The sequence below is a fragment of the Cetorhinus maximus genome, chromosome 32 (assembly GCF_964194155.1).
Source record: "Cetorhinus maximus chromosome 32, sCetMax3.hap1.1, whole genome shotgun sequence".
NCBI lineage: Eukaryota > Metazoa > Chordata > Chondrichthyes > Lamniformes > Cetorhinidae > Cetorhinus > Cetorhinus maximus.
Genome location: NC_135910.1, coordinates 5,935,469 through 5,952,925, shown reverse-complemented (window position 1 = coordinate 5,952,925; position 17,457 = coordinate 5,935,469). Strand labels below are relative to the sequence as shown.

Sequence of the window (17,457 nt, the reverse complement as noted above, 5' to 3'; positions counted from 1 at the left end):
TCAAAGACTGTAAGGCACCACGAAAGGTCAGCAACATTGTGCATCTCAATAATTACACAGCAAGAGCTCACTCTGCCCAATGGTGTATCCAGCTACAACCAATGTCTCACAACTCACAGTCTGACCTCACTCACCTCCTTTTCCTGAAGTTGCTCCACAATATCAGCGAGCGTGATTCGCCTGTCCCTGTGAAAACAAGGCAGTAACAGTCAAACAGCAAAATCTTCAGAATTCCTGGTACTCACTCGGTGAGAATTCCTGGGGCTCGCTTAGATCAAAAAGTGTCCAGGAAACTCTCCGCTCCCTGGTGCCCCATGATGTCTGCACCTTGGACACCAGCTCAACAACCCCGAGCTGAGGCTCCCCAAGATGCAGACACTTTACTGCAGGCCTGGTTATTTGAGATTGCAATGCTCTCCACACACTCCCACATGCTGCAGTTCCAGCTCACCATCTGCACTGCCATCCTTTTCTAACTTAATTACACTAATAACTCGTTTAGGATTATCAGTTGGGTTCACAATGTGGCTCACTTACACTTACTAGAAGCTACATATTCAGGGACCAGTCCCCTGCAGGCAAAAGGAATATGAACAGACAGTGCACCTTTTTTAAATTAATATCAAAGCATGGGGGCAATAGCTCCCTAGTGCATTCGTCAAAGCAACACCTCGACCAATTCCAACTTGCCAACCAATCAGTACCCTTTTCTCATGCAATATAACCTGTTGCTCCCTTTGAAATTTGGCATTCTTGTGTCTGTCATTTTTTTGTATTCATTCACTGGATGTTGGCGATGCTGGCTAAACCAGCATTTATTGCCCATCCCTAATTACCCTTGAGAAGATGATGTTCGACATCGAGAAATTCGACACTTCCAGGACAAAGCAGCCCGCTTGATCGGCACCTTAATCACCACCTTCAACATTCACTCCCAATGCACAGTAGCAGCAGTGTGTGTACCATCTACAAGATGCACTGCAGAACTCACCAAGGCTCCTTCGACAGCACCTTCCAAACCCGTGACCACTACCACCTAGAAGGACAAGGGCAGCAGACGCTTGGGAACACCACCACCTGGAATTTTCCCTCCAAGCCACTCACCATCCTGACTTGGAAATATATCGCTGTTCCTTCACTGTCGCTGGGTCAAAATCCTGGAATTCCTTCCCTAACAGCACTGTGGGTGTACCTACACCACATGGACTGCAGCGGTTCAAGAAGGCAGCTCACCACCACCTTCTCAAGGGCAATTAGGAATTGGCAATAAAAATGCTGGCCCAGCCAGCGAAGCCCACATCCCGTGAATGAATAAAAAAATACATGCTTTGCGAACCCCTCTCTAAATACATCCTGCCATCTTCAAAGATCGATGCACATGCATCCCAGGTCCCTCTGTTCCTGAACCCTCTTTAAAACTGTGCCATTTAGTCTATATAACTTCGCTTTATCCCTTCTGCCAAAATCTGACACCTTTCTGTATCACATTCCATTTGTCACTTGTCACATTTGTATGAATAGAGGAATAGAGTACAAAAGCAAAGGAAGTTACAGTAATCCTTTATAAATCGGATTTATAATCAGATCTCAGCTAGGCTAATATACCCAATTCTAGGCACCAGACCTTGAAAAGGTTAGGAGCGGATGCAGAGGAGTATTCCTAGAATGAGACCAGTTATGTGGGGAGACTGGAGAAACTGGAGTTGTCCCCCTTGGAGCAGAGCAGAGAAGTTTTGACGGAGGTGTTCAAAATTATAAGGAGTTTTGATAGAGTAAATAAGAAGAAGCTGTTTTTAGTGATAGTGGGGTCGGTAACCAGAGAACACAGATGTAAGGTCATTGGCAAAAGAAATAGAGAGATTACCTTTAGGGAGGGAAATCTGCCATCCTTATCTAGGCTGGCCTACATGTGACTCCAGACCCACAGCAGCAGAGGTGGTGGCATGGTGGTATTGTCACTGGACTAGTATTCCAGAAACCCAGGGTAATGCTCTGGGGACCTGGGTTCGAATCCCACCATAATAGATGGTGAAATTTGAATTCATTAAAAAAAAATATGGAATTAAATGCCTGATGATGACCATGAGACCATTGTTGTAAAAAAACCCATCTGGTTCACTAATGCCCCTTAGGGAAGGAAATCTGCCATCCTTATGATGTGTGACCCTGAGCAAGGGGAGATGTGGGCCTTGGCAGTCAAAGCCCTGAGTTGTGTGCTGAAAGGTTGGTGTAGATTTAATAGTAATTTTCAAAATGGAATTGGATAAATGAGAAATAGGGAAAAACAGGGGAGTGCGTCCAATTGGATGATCTTTCAAGGAGCTAGCACAGGGACATCAGGCCATCTCGTCTGAGATGTGTTGTTCTATGATACCTATCACTTTACTCTAATCCCCCAGCCCAATCCCACTCATTTCATTCTCTCCTGTGATACCACTGTGGATTTGGAGAAGGCTTTATCCAGTTCTTTATTCTTTCATGGAATGTGGGCATCACTGACAAGCCCAGCATTTGTTGCCCAGACCTAATTGCCCTTGAACTGAGTGGTTTGCTGGGCCATTTCAGATGGAACTTATGAGTCAACCACATTTCTGTGGGTCTGGAGTTACATGTAGGCCAGACCAGACCAGGTAAGGATGGCAGATTTCCTTCCCTAAAAGGCACTCGCGAACCAGATGAGTTTTTACAGCAATCAATGATAGCTTCATGGTCAACCATCGCCCCTCGATGTTCAATGGCATTACCACCACTGAATCCCCCGCTATCAAAATCCTGGGGGGGTTATCATTAACCAGAAACTGAACTGGACCAGCCATATAAATACTGTGGCTACAAGAGCAGGTCAGAGGCTGGGAACTCTGCAACAAGTAACTCATCTCCTGGCTCCCCAAATGGTTTATTGATTGAATTTAAATTCTACCAGCTGCCTTGGTGGGGTTTGAACCCATGTCCCCAGAGCATTAGTCTGGGCCTCTGGATTACTATTCCAGTGACATAACCACTATACCACTGTCACCCCCAGATTCTCCTACCTGACTGCCACATCCTGAACTTGTTCTCTACCCCATTCAGCCATTCACCCAAAGCCCTCTTTTTTTTCATATTTGTAATTGTGCTGCCTTTCGAAGGATGTTTTCAAAATAGATTATCCTGCCGCTTTTTGCATCATTGGTCTGACCAGGCTTACAGTACTGTGTACATTTCTGGTCATAACTGTATTAAAAGGATACTGCAGCAATTTAAAGGAGAATGGAGAGAGCAAGCAAAATGATTGAGGGTTTTTGTTATAGATAAATATGTATATATTTTTTAATTATATAAGTAAATTGGGCAATTCCTTACTGAAAAAGAGGTCAAGAGATGATATGATTGTTGTCTTAAGGATTCTAAAGGCATTAGCTAATTTTGACAATGATTAATTTTTATTTATTCGTTCATGGGATGTGGGCTCGGAGGGAGTGAATGCTCGTGGATGTGCTGCCAATCATGCAGGCTGCTTTGTCCTGGATGGTGTCCAGCTTCTTCAGCGTTGTGGGAGCTGCACCCATTCTGACTTGTGGCTTGTAGATGATGGACAGGCTTTGGGGAGTCAGGAGATTAGTTACTCGTCGCAGAATTCCTAGCCTCTGACCTGCTCTTGTAGCCACAGTATTTATATGGCTAGTCCAGTTCAGTGTCTGGTTAATGGTAACCCCCAGGATGTTGATGGCGGGGGATTCAGTAATGATAATGCCATTGAGCATCAAGGGGTGATGGTTGGATTCTCTCTTGTTGCAGATGGTCAGTGCCTGACACTTGTGTGGCACGAATGTTACTTGTCACTTGTCAGCCCAAGCCTGGATATTGTCCAGGTCTTGCTGCATTTGGACATGGACTGCTTCAGTATCTGAGGAGTTACGAATGGTGCTGAACATTGTGCAATCATCAGCAAACATCCCCACTTCTGACCTTATGATGGAAGGGAGGTCATTGATGAAGCAGCTGAAGGCGGTTGGGCCGAGGACACTGTCCTGAGGAACTCCTGCAGTGATGTCCTGGACCTGAGATGACTGACCTCCGACAACCACAACCATCTTCCTTTGTGCTAGGTATGACTCCAACCAGCGGAGAGTTTTCCCCCTGATTCCCATTGACTCCAGTTTCGCGAGGGCTCCTTGATGCCCCACTCGGTCAAATGCTGCCTTGATGTCAAAGGCAGACACTCTCACCTCACCTCAGGAGTTCAGCTCTTTTGTCCATGTTTGAACCAAGGTTGTAATGAGGTCAGGTGCTGAGTGGCCCTGGCAGAACCCAAACTGGGCGTCAGTAAACAGGTTATTGCTAAGCAAGTGCCGCTTAATAGCACTGTTGATGACCCCTTCCATTACTTTGCTGATGATGGAGAGTAGACTGATGGGGTGGTAATTGGCTGAGTTGGATTTGTCCCGCTTTTTGTGTACAGGGCATACCTGGGCAATTTTCCACATAGCCGTGTGGATGCCAGTGTTGTAGCTGTACTGGAACAGCTTGGCTGGGGGCGTGGCAAGTTCTGGAGCATAAGTCTTCAGTACTGTTGCCAGAATATTATCAGGGCCCATAGCCTTTGCAGTATCCAGTGCCTTCAGCCATTTCTTGATATCAGGTGGAGTGAATCAAATTGGCTGAAGACAGGCATCTGTGATGCTGGGGACCTCTGGAGGAGGCCGAGATGGATCATCCACTCGACACTTCTGGCTGAAAATTGTTGTGAATGCTTCAGCCTTATCCTTTGCACTGATGTACTGGGCTCCTCCATCATTGAGGATGGGGATATATGTGGAGCCTCCTCCTCCAGTGAGTTGTTTAATTGTCTACTACCATTATGACTGGATGTGGCAGGACTGCAAAGCTTAGATCTGATCTGTGGGTTGCGGGATCGCTTAGCTCTGTCTATCCCTTGCTGCTTATGCTGTTTGGCACGCAAGTAGCCCTGTGTTATACTTCACCAGGTTGACACCTCATTTTAAGGTATGCCTGGTGCTGCTCCTAGCATGCACCCCTGCACTCTTCATTGAACCAGGGTTGATCCCCTGGCTTGATGGTACTGGTAGAGTAGGGGATATGCTGGGCCATGAGGTTACAGATTATGTTCAAGTACAATTCTGCTGCTGCTGATGGCCCACAGCACCTCATGGATGCCCAGTCTTGAGCTGCTAGATCGTTTGAAATCTATCCCATTTAGCATGGTGGTAGTGCCACACAACACGATGGAGGGTATCCTCAATGTGAAGATGGGACTTCTTCTCCACAATGACTGTGTGGTGGTCACTCCTACCGATACTGTCATGGACAGATGCATCTGTGGCAGACAGGTTGGTGAGGATGAGGTCAAGTATGTATTTCCCTCTTGTTGGTTCCCTCACTACCTGCCGCAGACCCAGTCTAGCAGCTATGTCATTTAGGACTCGGCCAGCTTGGTCAGTAGTGGTGCTGCCGAGCCACTCTTGGTGATGGACATTGAAGTCCCTCACCCAGAGTACATTCTGCACCCTTGCCACCCTCAATGCTTCCTCCAAGTGATGTTCAACATGGAGGAGCACTGATTTATCAGCTGAAGGAGGGCAGTATGTGGTAATCAGCAGATGGTTTCCTTGCCCATGTTTGACCTGATGCCATGAGTCTTCATGGGGTCCAGAGTCGATGTTGAGGACTCCCAGAGCAACTCCCTCCCGACTGTATACCACTGTGTCGCCACCTCTGCTGGGTCTGTCCTGCTGGTGAGACAGGACATACCCAGGGATGGTGCTGGTGGTGTCTGGGATATTATCTGTAATGTATGATTCCGTGAGGATGACTATGTCAGGCTGTTGCTTGACTAGTCTGTGAGACAGCTCTCCCAATTTTAGCACTAGCTTCCAGATGTTAGTAAGGAGGACTTCACAGGGTCGACAGGGCTGAGATTGCCGTTGTCGTTTCCGGTGCCTGGGTCGATGCCGGGTGGTCCGTCTGGTTTCATTCCTTTTTGTGACTTTGTAGTGGTTTGTTACAACTGAGTAGCTTGCTAGGCCATTTCAGAGTCAACCACATGTCCTTACCTGGTCTGGAGTCACGCGTAGGCCGGACCAGGTAAGGACATGTGGGATCTTGGGATTCACAAACTGGGAGTACAAAAGCAGGAAGTTATGCTGAGCCTTAATAAAGCTCTGGTTAGGCCACAACCAGAGTATTGCATCCAGGTCACCACCATTCAGGAAGGATGTGAGGATCCTTGAGAGGGTGCAGAGGAGATTTACCAGTGCAATTCCAGGGTTGGGGGATTTTAGCTACAAGGTTAGGTTGGAGAAGCAGGGATTGTTCTTCATGGAGCAAAGGAGATTGAGGGGAGATCTGATAGAGTTTTTAATGATAATCAATGAGAACTTCATGGTCAGCATTACTGAGACTAGCTCTCAATTCCAGATTTGATGAATTGAAATCAGCTGCAGTGATGGGATTTGAACCCATGTCTCCAGAGCATTAGCCTGGGCCTTTGGAATATCAGCCCCAGTGACATTACCACCACAACACCGTCTCTCCTGAATGCAGAGGGGGTGCAAGGAAGATTTTTTTTTTATATGCAGCGAGTGGTAATGACCTGGAACTCACTGCCCATGAGGGTGGGGGAAGCAAAGACTATGAATGATTTCACTGCAAGTCGGAGGGGCACTTGAAAGAAATAAACTTACAAGGTTACAGGGGTGGAACGGGAAATGGGACTAACTGGATTGCTCCATGGAGAGTGGCATGGAATCGATAGGCCAAACATGCTCCTCCTGTGCCATAACAACTCTGACTCTAAATCCTAGGAATCCTTATGCGTTTGTTTTAAAATTAGCCTAAACTCAACTTGAACTGACAGGGTGTATAAAATATATTGGAAAAAGGCAGGTTAGAATTTATCTGATTTAGGGAGAGCAATGTTCAATGTTAGCACAATCCCCCTCCATACACAATACATGACCCCTGCCCTCTACAACATGCTTTTTACACATTGGTGAAGGATGCTATGGCAGCTTGCCATAGGGTAAATGTTCCATTCGTATGTTCACAGCTGACATGTAGAATGTCCACACTCTGCTACACAACGAACGCTTGGCGAGCACGTCAGCCTCAGTCCCTGGCTAAAGGAAGGTTACTCACCCAGCAGCTCCTCCATCCTCCAGTTCCAACTCCCGATGCTCGCTCAGAGATTCCTGACGTTCTTTCCTGTGGGATTGCCTCACTTCACCTTGCTCGGCTTTTGGTTGTGTCGGTTCAGGCCTCCCTTCCGATTGCTCCCGCCTGGGCTGTGGCGGGGTGGTGTGTGCGTCTAACTGCGCTGCGGCCGGCTCCTGCCTCTCCTGTCTAACGAGTCGTCTGGCCGATTTGAGTTCCACTCTCTCAGGTTTCACCTGCTGAAGCCCATCGATGATTTCGTACATGGCTTGCTGTTTGACTGGCCGTGTCTCTGCCACGGCCACTGACTGTTCAGGCAGAGGCACCCTGGATTCTGACAGCACTCTGCGGCTCAGCAGAGGAGTTGCAGGCTGCTGCTGTACCTGGAAGGTAGCCTTACTCTCTATCCGTTCGAGCTAAAGAAAAGAAAAACCAGAAAGTGAATGCAGGTATCCATTCCAGTCAGAGTTGGCACTCCCATGGTGTTGGGGCATTGGCTACAGTCAGGGTACAGGACAGATACTAAAGGTTGTGAATTGCAAACATGGTTAAAGAATAAAACACAAATCTGGCTGGTGATTGGCTTCAGCTGAATCGCAGGTTAAAAAAAAACGGAAGCTCTGTGTAGGATAAATTCCTGCACCAAAAATTGGCTAACAAGGAACAGAGGGGAGTTCAGGAAAACAAGTGAGGAACAATCCAAGCAAAGCCCTCACACCCCAGCCCAAGAGAGCTCCTGCTTCTGCAAAGTATTGCCACAACAATCATCTAAACTCCTGAGTATGCTCTCCACTGCTGGCTCCAAAGTCACGGCAGCCTTTACTCACCCAATGGAACGGGTTTTCTCAATAACTCTCTCAGTAGTTTCCAGAATGGGAGACCCTGGCTGCTGAGTACTGAAGGCTGCTTCCAGACACCTTGAAACGCTCCTTCAGCATTGCGCCTGCTTGCTCGATGACCTGATGGTCACTTGGGCTGGGGTGTGAGGGCTCTGCTTGGATTGTTCCTCACTCGTTTCTCTGAACTCCCCTCTGTTCCTTGTTAGGCAATTTTTGGTGCAGGAATTTATCCTACACAGAGCTTCCATTTTTTTTTTTAACCTGTGGTTCAGCTGAAGTCACGTGGCTCACAATGTAGTACTCCTTGGTGTCATTGGCAGGGTTCCCTATAGGTGTCAATTTTGAAGTGAACATCTCTTTTCTCCCTTCAGGCTGCATGCTGGATCGATAAGGTTTGGGATGTTGGGCTGCCGAACTATGAAGCTACCATGATAGCTCTAAGCGAATCTGGGTCTATCCAGCATGAGCTTCTTCTTAAGGTTGCACACCAGCTGTGCGTTGCTGGGCGAATATTCCACGTGGGTTATAACAACTCCTGGGTGCTGTGGTGATGCTTGAATCGCCACATGGGGATCCTGCACCTGTGTGAATCGAGCCAGGAATGCAATTCTGCTTCACTCTGGCGATTGTCATCACAGGAATTCACCAAGGCTCCTTCGACAGGACCTTCCAAACCCACGACCTCTACTATCTAGAAGGACAAGGGCAGCAGAAAGATGGGGACACCACCACCTGGAAGTTCCCCTCCAAGTCACGCACCGTCCTGACTTGGAAATATATCGGCTGTTCCTTCACTGTCGTTGGGTCAAAATCCTGAAACTCCCTCCCTAACAGCACTGTGGGTGTACCTACATCTCACGGACTGCAATGGTTCAAGAAGGCAGCTCACCACCACTTTCTCAAGGGCAACTATGGATGGGCAATAAATGCTGGTCTAGCCAGCGAAGCCGACATCCCATGAATGAATAAAACAAAGGGGAAATTTAATTAATGGTCAGCCTTGGCAAACAATCCATTCGTCATTTGCCTTATGCATTTATGTGCAGCTAACTGGGCAATCCTGCATATGTCTCCAGGCAGAGTCCTGGAAGGATTCAGAGGCCAAAATGTTGAGGGCAGCCGTCAGTTTCACAACCGGTGGAAACGTGTGGCCACTAGGTCCAACAGAGAACAGGTCCTCCTGGGGAAGTTAACCAGTGCTGGGGCCACCGGGGGGTAGGGGTGGGGGGGATGAATTAATTTGATGGGGGTGGGATGGATGGAGGCAACAGGACATAGCAGCAGACCGGAGAACCAAGGTGGATAGTAAACTAGGAGGGCCAAACAACAGATGAATACCACAGTTAAGAGCAGCAACTACATGGAGGGAAAATGCAAAGCTGACTGGTCGGAATGTTGTGTGCTAGTGTGCAGAGTTTTGCAAATAAGTTTCAGGAGAGTCCGATTTAAACTGTCATATGGGGGGGGGTTACGATATAGTGGCTATAATGGAGACCTGCCTTAAGCGTGGGCAAGAATGGAACAAAACATTTTCCACTAAAATATATTCAGGAGGCAAAGGGAGGGGGAGAAAAGACAGGAGAGAGGATGGCATTACTAATCAAGGATGACATTACAGTAGTACAGGGAGGCAATATAGTAGAGGATTCAAAAACTGAATATATTGGGTAGAGTTAACAGAAAATGGGCTGTTACATTGCTGGGTGTTTACTATATACCCCCCAAATGGTGAAAGGGAGATCGAGGACCAAATCTGTAGAAAGATTTCAGAGAAATATAAAAATAATAGAGCACTAATAGTAAGAGACTTCAATTACCTGAATATAAACTGGGAAAAAGCTGAGGAAAGGACAAGGAAGGTGAAGGATTCCTAAAATGTGTACAGAAGAACTTTCTTAATCAGTACATTTCTAGTCCGACGAAGAAGGAAGCAATGCTGGATCAGAATTTGGTGAATAAAGCATGACAAATGGAGTGTATTTCAGTTAGGGAGCATCTAGAGAACAGTGACCATAACATAAATAGGCTTAAAAATAGTTACGTAAAGGGGCAAAGAATAATCAAAGGTGAAATTATGCAGCTGGAACAGAACTAATTTGAGTGATTTGAGAAGGGATGTAGCATAGGTGGACTGGAACTTAGGAACATTTAACACCTCAAATCTGTTCTGCCATTCAACAAGGTCATGGCGACCTAACTCCACACGCCCGTCTTTGCCCTACATCCCTTAATAGCTTTCATTGACAAAAAATCTATCAATCACAGAGTTAAAATTGCCAATTAATTGAGCATCAATTGCCATTTGCAGAAGATAGTTCCAAATTTCTACCACCCTGTGTGTGTAGAAGTGTTTCCCTATCTCACTCCTGAAAGGTCTGGCTCTAAGACTGTGCCACCTAGTCCTCGACTCCCCAGCTAGCAGAAATAACTTATCCCAATATTTCCAGAAGGAGGAAAGAGAGGGCATCCAAACACTGGAGCTTCCTGGATGATGAAAGAAATAAAGATTAAAATAAACAGAAAAAAGGGGGTTCTTGACAAAATTCAGGTACAGAATACAATTAAGAACCAGGCAGGATAGAAAGCACACAGGGGGACATTGAAAAAGGATACAAGAAGGTCAAAGGGAGAGTATTTGAAACTATTAGTGGGTAACATAATACGGAACCCAAAAGGACGGTTAAAGAAGAGGTGGGGCTGATTAGGGGCAGGAAATCCTCTTGTGGAGACAGAGGACATGACTGAGGTACTGTTTGGTACAGGCTTGTATCTGCCTTCATTAGAGAGGAGGATTACATCAACATCGCAGTAGAGGAGGAGGGAGTTGAGATATTGAGGAAGATAAAGAAATGGATAGAATGGAGGCTTTAAATAGGTTGGCGTCACTTAAAGTTAACAAGGCAGCTGGCCAGATGGAGGGAATCGCAGGTTGATGGGGGAAGCTCTGGGCAAAACCTTTCAAGGCTTTTATTGGATTTGGGAATGGTAGCAATGGACTGGAAAGCTGAAAATCTTACATCCCTTTTTCAAAAAGTCTGACCACAAAATTTGACCCAGTGGTGCCTGTTCCTTCAGAACGATGGCTGTAGTTTGGGGTGCAAATTAACATCCATGTCATTCCCACATTTCTAGTGCAAGCTGTGTTGGGCGCCATTTCGGTGAGGTCGTTTGCGTGTGGGTATTAGGGGCATGTGCCGGATGCATACAGAATAGGTCATGACATCAGGGAAGCCCTTTTCAAGAGGGTGGGCTGTGCAAGCCGTGCCCAGAGCAGCTGGCAGAGAAGCCTGTCCCGGTGGAATAGCACGAGGCCTCCTTAGTGACAACTCCAGCTGGAAGGTGGCATTACACAGGTGAAATTCACACACCCAGTGTGATCCTCCCCTGGACAGAGCACCTCACCCTGTCCTGTGGGACACCCCCCCACTCCCACCCTTCCCTTGGGATAACCCTCCTTATCCCTCGGGACGTCCTTCCCTGTCCCTTGGGACGTCCCTCCCTGTCCCTCGGATCGCCCCCCCCTCCTCCACCAACGTCCCTCATTGGCCCCTTCCTGTCCCTCGGAACGTCCATTCCTGTCCCTCGGGATGACACTCCCTGTCCTTCGGGACGTCCTTCCCTGTCCAGGGTGACCATCCCTATCCCTTGGAATGTCCCCTCCCCTCCCTGGGAACGTCCCTCCCGGTCCCTCGGGATGCCTCCCTGACCCGAGGGACATCCCTCCCTGTCCCTCAGGATCTCCTTCCCTGTCCCTCGGGGGGTTCCTGTCACGTCGGGTGCCGTACAATAAATAACCAGTGGAGACAGGCCAGTTACCTGTTTGTTACTCTGCGGTGTTGATCATGTGATACCTTCAGGCCATGTGCCTATTATCTGAGATTGAGGTTGTGTGGTTCCTGTGAGCTCTGCTGGTGTTGATGTTTCTCGTGCCCTCTGACCCACGTGTAAAACCAGCCTTTGTGCTTCACCCTTTCCACATTCTTCCCATTTTAATTTTTTTCCCTATCACTCAAGTCATCTAAGCTTTGACCTCTGGAAGGCTGATAGGTTGGTTATGCTGGGTTAAGGGTTCCCATTCACAAGCAGACAGACAGTGAGGGTCAGAAGACTATTCCACTGTGAAGGGCTTCACAGGCCAGCCCAAACCTCATCACGGTTGACATCCTTAGCTGTGGACTTTGCAGCTGGAATCAGCAGCTGTACCCCTCTCCCTGGCCCAGAGTCATTTAATATCATTAAACCTGGCAACTTCCAACCAACTCCACCCAAACTGGTGCCCACACTTGGGCCACCTGCTCGACCCAGCAGCAGATCCCATGTGCTGCGTTTGGCCGGACCTTACCGTGGTTAGTCTCCTCAACGAGCTGAATCTCTCCTCCCAGGTCGCCGCTGCCTTCCGGAAGGCCTCGTGACGTTTGATGAGCTGCTCCACCTCGTCCACGCTATTGCCCAGCTGGCTGCTGCTGACCAGGCGCTCCTGGGCGCTCAGCCACGATTCGGCCACCACCGCCTCCTGCGCGAACTGATGCACCTCCAGCACTGGGGAAAGGCCACAGCCAATGTCAGACACCTGCCCCCAGTCCCAATGGCCGAGCAAAGCTGCTCCAGCACAGCCAGACAGTCAGAGTAATGAGAAAGATCTCACCTTGCAAGGGCGTGAACCCAAGACATCTGTTCTGGCCCTCCATTCATACAATCATAGAATGATACAGCACAGAAGGAGGCCATTCAGCCCAGTGTGGCTGTGCTAGCTCTTTGGAAAAGTTATCCAATCATTCCCACACCCTTCCTCTTTCCCCATAACCCTGTATGTTTCTCCCTTTTAAGTATTTATCCCATTCCCTTTTGAAAGTCATGACTTAATCTGCTTCAGGCAGCACATTTCAAAACACAGCAACTCGCCACATAACAAGTGACAATGGTGACGTTTACTGATAACTGTGAGGGGGGAGGACAAGAGCAGAGGAGGGGAGTGGGGCAGAGGTCAACAGAGTGGGGTAGAGGGGTGTGGGGAAGGGGACGGAGGTCATAGATAGAATATCAATTACCTCCCAGGGTTGCTGCTCCTGCTCTCCCTGATATATATTAACTACCTAGACCTTGGTGTACAGGTCACAATTTCAAAACCTGTGGATGATACGAAATTTGGAAGCATTGTGAACTGTGAGGAGGATAGTGTAGGATTTCAAAAGGACATAGACAAGTTGATGGAATAGGCAGACATGTGGCAGATATAGTTCAAAACGGACAAATGTGAAGTGATTGATTTTGGTAGGAAGAGCATGGAGAGACAATATAAAATAAAGGATACAACTCTAAAGGGGGTGCAGGAGCAGAGGGATCTGGGTATATATGTGCATAAATCATTAAAGATGGCAATGCCAGGACAGGTGGAGAGAGCAATTAATAAAGCATACAGTATCCTAAGCTTTATTTTTTTTAATCATTCACGGGATGTGGGCTTCGCTGGCTGGGCCAGCATTTATTGCCCATCCATAGTTGCCCTTGAGAAGGTGGTGGTAAGCTGCCTTCTTGAACCACTAGGTACACCCACAGTGCTGTTAGGGAAGGGGTTCCAGGATTTTGACCCAGCGACAGTGAAGGAACGGTGATATATTTCCAGGTCAGGATGGTGAGTGACTTGGAGGGGAACTTCCAGGTGGTGGTGTTCCCATCTATCTGCTGCCCTTGTCCTTCTAGATGGAAGTGGTCATGGGTTTGGAAGGAGCTGTCAGAGCAGCCTTGGTGAATTCCTGCAGTGCATCTTGTAGATGGTACACACTGCTGCTACTGTGCGTCAGTGGTGGAGGGAGTAAATGCTTGTGGATGGGGTGCCAATCAAGCGGGGCTGCTTTGTCCTGGATGGTGTCAAGCTTCTTCAGTGTTGTGGGAGCTGCACTCATCCAGGTAAATGGGGAGTATTCCATCACACTCCTGACTTGTGCCTTGTAGATGGTGGACAGACTTTGGGGAGTCAGGAAGTGGGTTACTTGTCACATAATTCCTAGCCTCTGACCTGCTCTTGTAGCCACAGTATTTATATGGCTAGTCCAGTCCAGTTTCTGGTCAATGGTAACCCCCAAAGAGGTTATGTTGAACTTGCATAAAACGCTGGTCAGCCTCAGCTACCCAGTTCTGGGCACCACACTTTAGGAAAGATGTGGAGGCATTGGAGAGAATGGTTCCAGGTTTGAGGAACTTCGGTTTTGAAGGAAGATTGGAGAAGTTGGGACTGTCTCCTTGGAGAAAAGATGGCTGAGAGGAGGTTTGATAGAGAAATATCAAAAATATTCAAAATCATGAGGGGTCTGGACAGAGTGGATAGGGAGAAACTGGTCCCACTCATGGACGGATCGAGAACGAGAGAGCACAGAATTTAAAGTAATTGGTGAAAGGAGCAAAAATGATACGAGGAAAAACTTTTTCCTGCAGCGACTGGTTAGGGTCTGGAATGCACTGCCTGAGAGTGTGGCGGAGGCAAATTCAATTGAAGCATTCAAAAGGGAATTAGACTGTTATCTGAACAGGAAGAACGGGCAGGGTTACTGGGAGAAGGCGGGAGAATGGCACTAAATGAGTTGCTCATTCGGAGAGCTGGTGCAGACATGATGGGCTGAATGGCCTCCTTCGAGGCTGTAACAATTCTGAGAGTCCAGCACATCCCACTGGAGGAAAGATATTAGAGCCATGGAAATGACACTAAGGGGTGTGTGTGTGAGAGAGAGAGGGTGAGTGAGTGAGAGACAGAAGGAAAGAGTAAGTGAGTGAGTGAAAAAGAGTGTCAGAGAGAGAGGGAAAGAGAGAGTGTGTGTGTGAGAGAGAGAGAGAGAGAGAGAGAAAGAAAAAGAAAGTGTGAGAGAGAGAGAAAGAGTAAGAAAGAGTGAGTGTGTGTGTGAGAGAGAGAGAAAGAATGAGGGTGAGTGACTGAGAGAGAGAGAGAGAGAGAGATAGGAGTGTGTGTGTGTGGGTGGGGGTGTGGGGAGTATGCTTGCTGAGATGGGGAGGTGCATATCGAGGAAGTGGTCACATGCCAAGAAGGAGGGTGGGTGTTGGGAGGTGGGGGCATGTGCTGAGAGGGTGGGTGCATGGTGAGAGGGAGGGTGTGTGTGTGTGTGTGTGCCCTGACATCATGGCTCGATACCCAATGACCAAACCCAAAAACTGCACAAGTGGATTTGTCTGTTGTCACCTCTTGCCCATCCCCAATAACCATGACAGCTTAACAACCATCCACTTATTGGGGCTGGTCTCCCATGTCGGGCTGAGTTTCCACCTTCCGCCCACCTGGACCCCTCAGTGAGGTGGCTGGGTGTTTACTGCAGTTCCATTTTAAAATTATTGGTACCTTGTTTAGATTTGGCCCATGAGCTGTTAGACCAGCACCACAAGTAGCCGACTGTGGGCAGTCTAAGTTCTGCATTCCCCAATGATGCCAATACTCACTCTGTTGTAGCCACTCCCAGTGCTGTTCCCATTTCTCCATCAGCTCGTGTTGCTTCTTTAGCACCTTGTCCAGTTTCTCCTTAATCTACACAAAGTCAAATCCACAGAGACACAATGATGAGGAGAAGGTTGTTGACACCATTTAAACTTAAAACAGAAGGAAGAAAAATGTACTTCAGTTTAACTTTGTGCAATCCCGCATTAATTCCAAACTAATCCCAGGGAGGCAGAAGGAGTAGGAATGGGAGGGGGATGTTGGGAGAGGGAAAGGGAGGAGAGAAGGGGATGGAAGGGGAGGGAGAGTGGGGAGGGCAGGAGGGATGGAGGGGGGGAAGTGGAGAAGGGAAGAGGGGAAGCAGATGGAGGGAGGGTGAGTGGGGGAGGGAGCAAAGGGAGGGAGGAGGGAGAAAGGGAGGGGGCAATGGGGGAGAAAGATGGGTGGAAAAGGGGGGAAGGGAGGGAGGAGCAGGAAAAAGGGAGGGGGCAGTGGGAGAAAAGGTAGGGAGGGGCAGAGAAAAAGGGAGGGGGAGGGGGAAAGAGGGTGAGAAAAGGGAGGGGGGAAAGGGCGAGGGAAATGGAAGGTGAGGGGGAAAAGAGAGTGAGGGAGGGGGAAGGGGGAGGGAGAGGCAGGGAAAGGGAGGGAGAGAGGGGTAAGTGGGGTGGGAAAAAGGGAGAGAGGGAAGCAAAAAGGGGGAGAGGGAGGGTAAAGGGAGGGGGAAAGGAGGGGGGAGAGGGAGGAAGGGGGAGAGGGAACAAGGGAGGGACCAAGGGAGGGAGGGGAGGGAGGGAGGGGGAAAAGGGAGGGAGGGAGGGGGGAAAGGGAGAAAGGGAGGGGAGGAAAGGGGGGAAGGGAGGAAGGGAGGGGGGAAAGGGAGGGAGGGAGGGGGGGGAAAGGGAGGGAGGGAGGGGGGGAAGGGAGAAAGGGAGGGGGGGAAAGGGAGGAAGGGAGGGGGACGAAGGGAGGGGGGAAGGGAGGAAGGGATGGGGGAGGAAAAAGGAAGGAGGGAGGGAGAGGAAAAAGGAGGGAGGGAGGGAGGGAGGGGGAGGAAAAAGGGAGGGAGGAAGGAGCAGAGAAGCAGGAAGCAGAGGGGAAAGGGGAAGGGAGTGAGGGTAAGTGAGAGGGAGCAAGGATGAGGGAGGGAGAAGGAGCAATGAGAATGTGGTTATGATGAATGTTATCACCAGAGCACATTAGGCAGGAGATGAGCTTTATTTTTATTCTGATACTGGTTAATCTCGACGCAAAATCCACTGTCTGTCTGAAAGAAGTAACCCAGATTTTAAATGACAAGAATTAACAGAAGGTTCTGAGGTGCAGGCAGTGAAGCTGAGTGTGTTGGTCTGGTCTCAGTTACCTCATCAACAGCCTGGTTGGTACTGGTGAGCAAGGTTTTGCCCAGTTCGATGCAGGCTGTGAATTTCTTGTGCCTGGCTTCAATCTCCCCTCGGAGACCTTGGTGGTAATTCATCAGCACCTCCACAGAGGAGACATCTCTGGGGAATAAACAGACCTGTCACTGACACACTGCACAGCACCAGGTACTGTGCTATTACTGACACAGCAAAATCCCTCACACTTCTACAACAAAAAACAATCGCTGACTTTTTTACTTTGGATCATTTTAGTAAAAGATCAGACAATGGGGACTTATTCACACAGTTCCATCTTTGTGAGCAAGAATATAAGGACATAAGAACTAGGAGCAGGAATAGGCAATTCAGCCCCTCGAGCCTGCTCCACCATTCATTACGATCAAGGCTGATCTCATTTCGGCCTCAACTCCAATTTCCCGCCCTCTCCCCATAACCTTTCAACCTGTTACTAATTAAAAATCTGTCTATCTCCTCCTTAAATTTATTCAGCGTCCCGGCATCCACTGCGCTCTGAGGTAGTGAATTCCACAGATTCACGATCCTTTGAGAAAAGTAATTCCTCCTCATCTCTGATTTAAATCTACCGCCCCTTAGCCTAAAACTATGGCCTCTCGTTCTAGAATGCCCCACAAGGGGAAACATCCGCTCC

At 48.4% G+C, this 17,457-nt stretch overlaps 1 protein-coding gene across 1 annotated transcript in view; it reads right to left on the bottom strand.

The window, feature by feature from the left end:
• The window catches only part of sptbn4b (spectrin, beta, non-erythrocytic 4b), a 320,876-nt gene that overhangs the window by 10,267 nt on the left and 293,152 nt on the right, over window positions 1-17,457 (bottom strand). The window contains exons 27-31 of the mRNA XM_078533196.1: window positions 16,790-16,928; window positions 15,435-15,519; window positions 12,334-12,530; window positions 7,138-7,568; window positions 135-186 (exon numbers count right to left, since the gene is read on the bottom strand). Coding sequence (XP_078389322.1) covers window positions 135-186; window positions 7,138-7,568; window positions 12,334-12,530; window positions 15,435-15,519; window positions 16,790-16,928 — 904 coding nt within the window. The remainder of the gene's footprint in view (window positions 1-134; window positions 187-7,137; window positions 7,569-12,333; window positions 12,531-15,434; window positions 15,520-16,789; window positions 16,929-17,457) is intronic.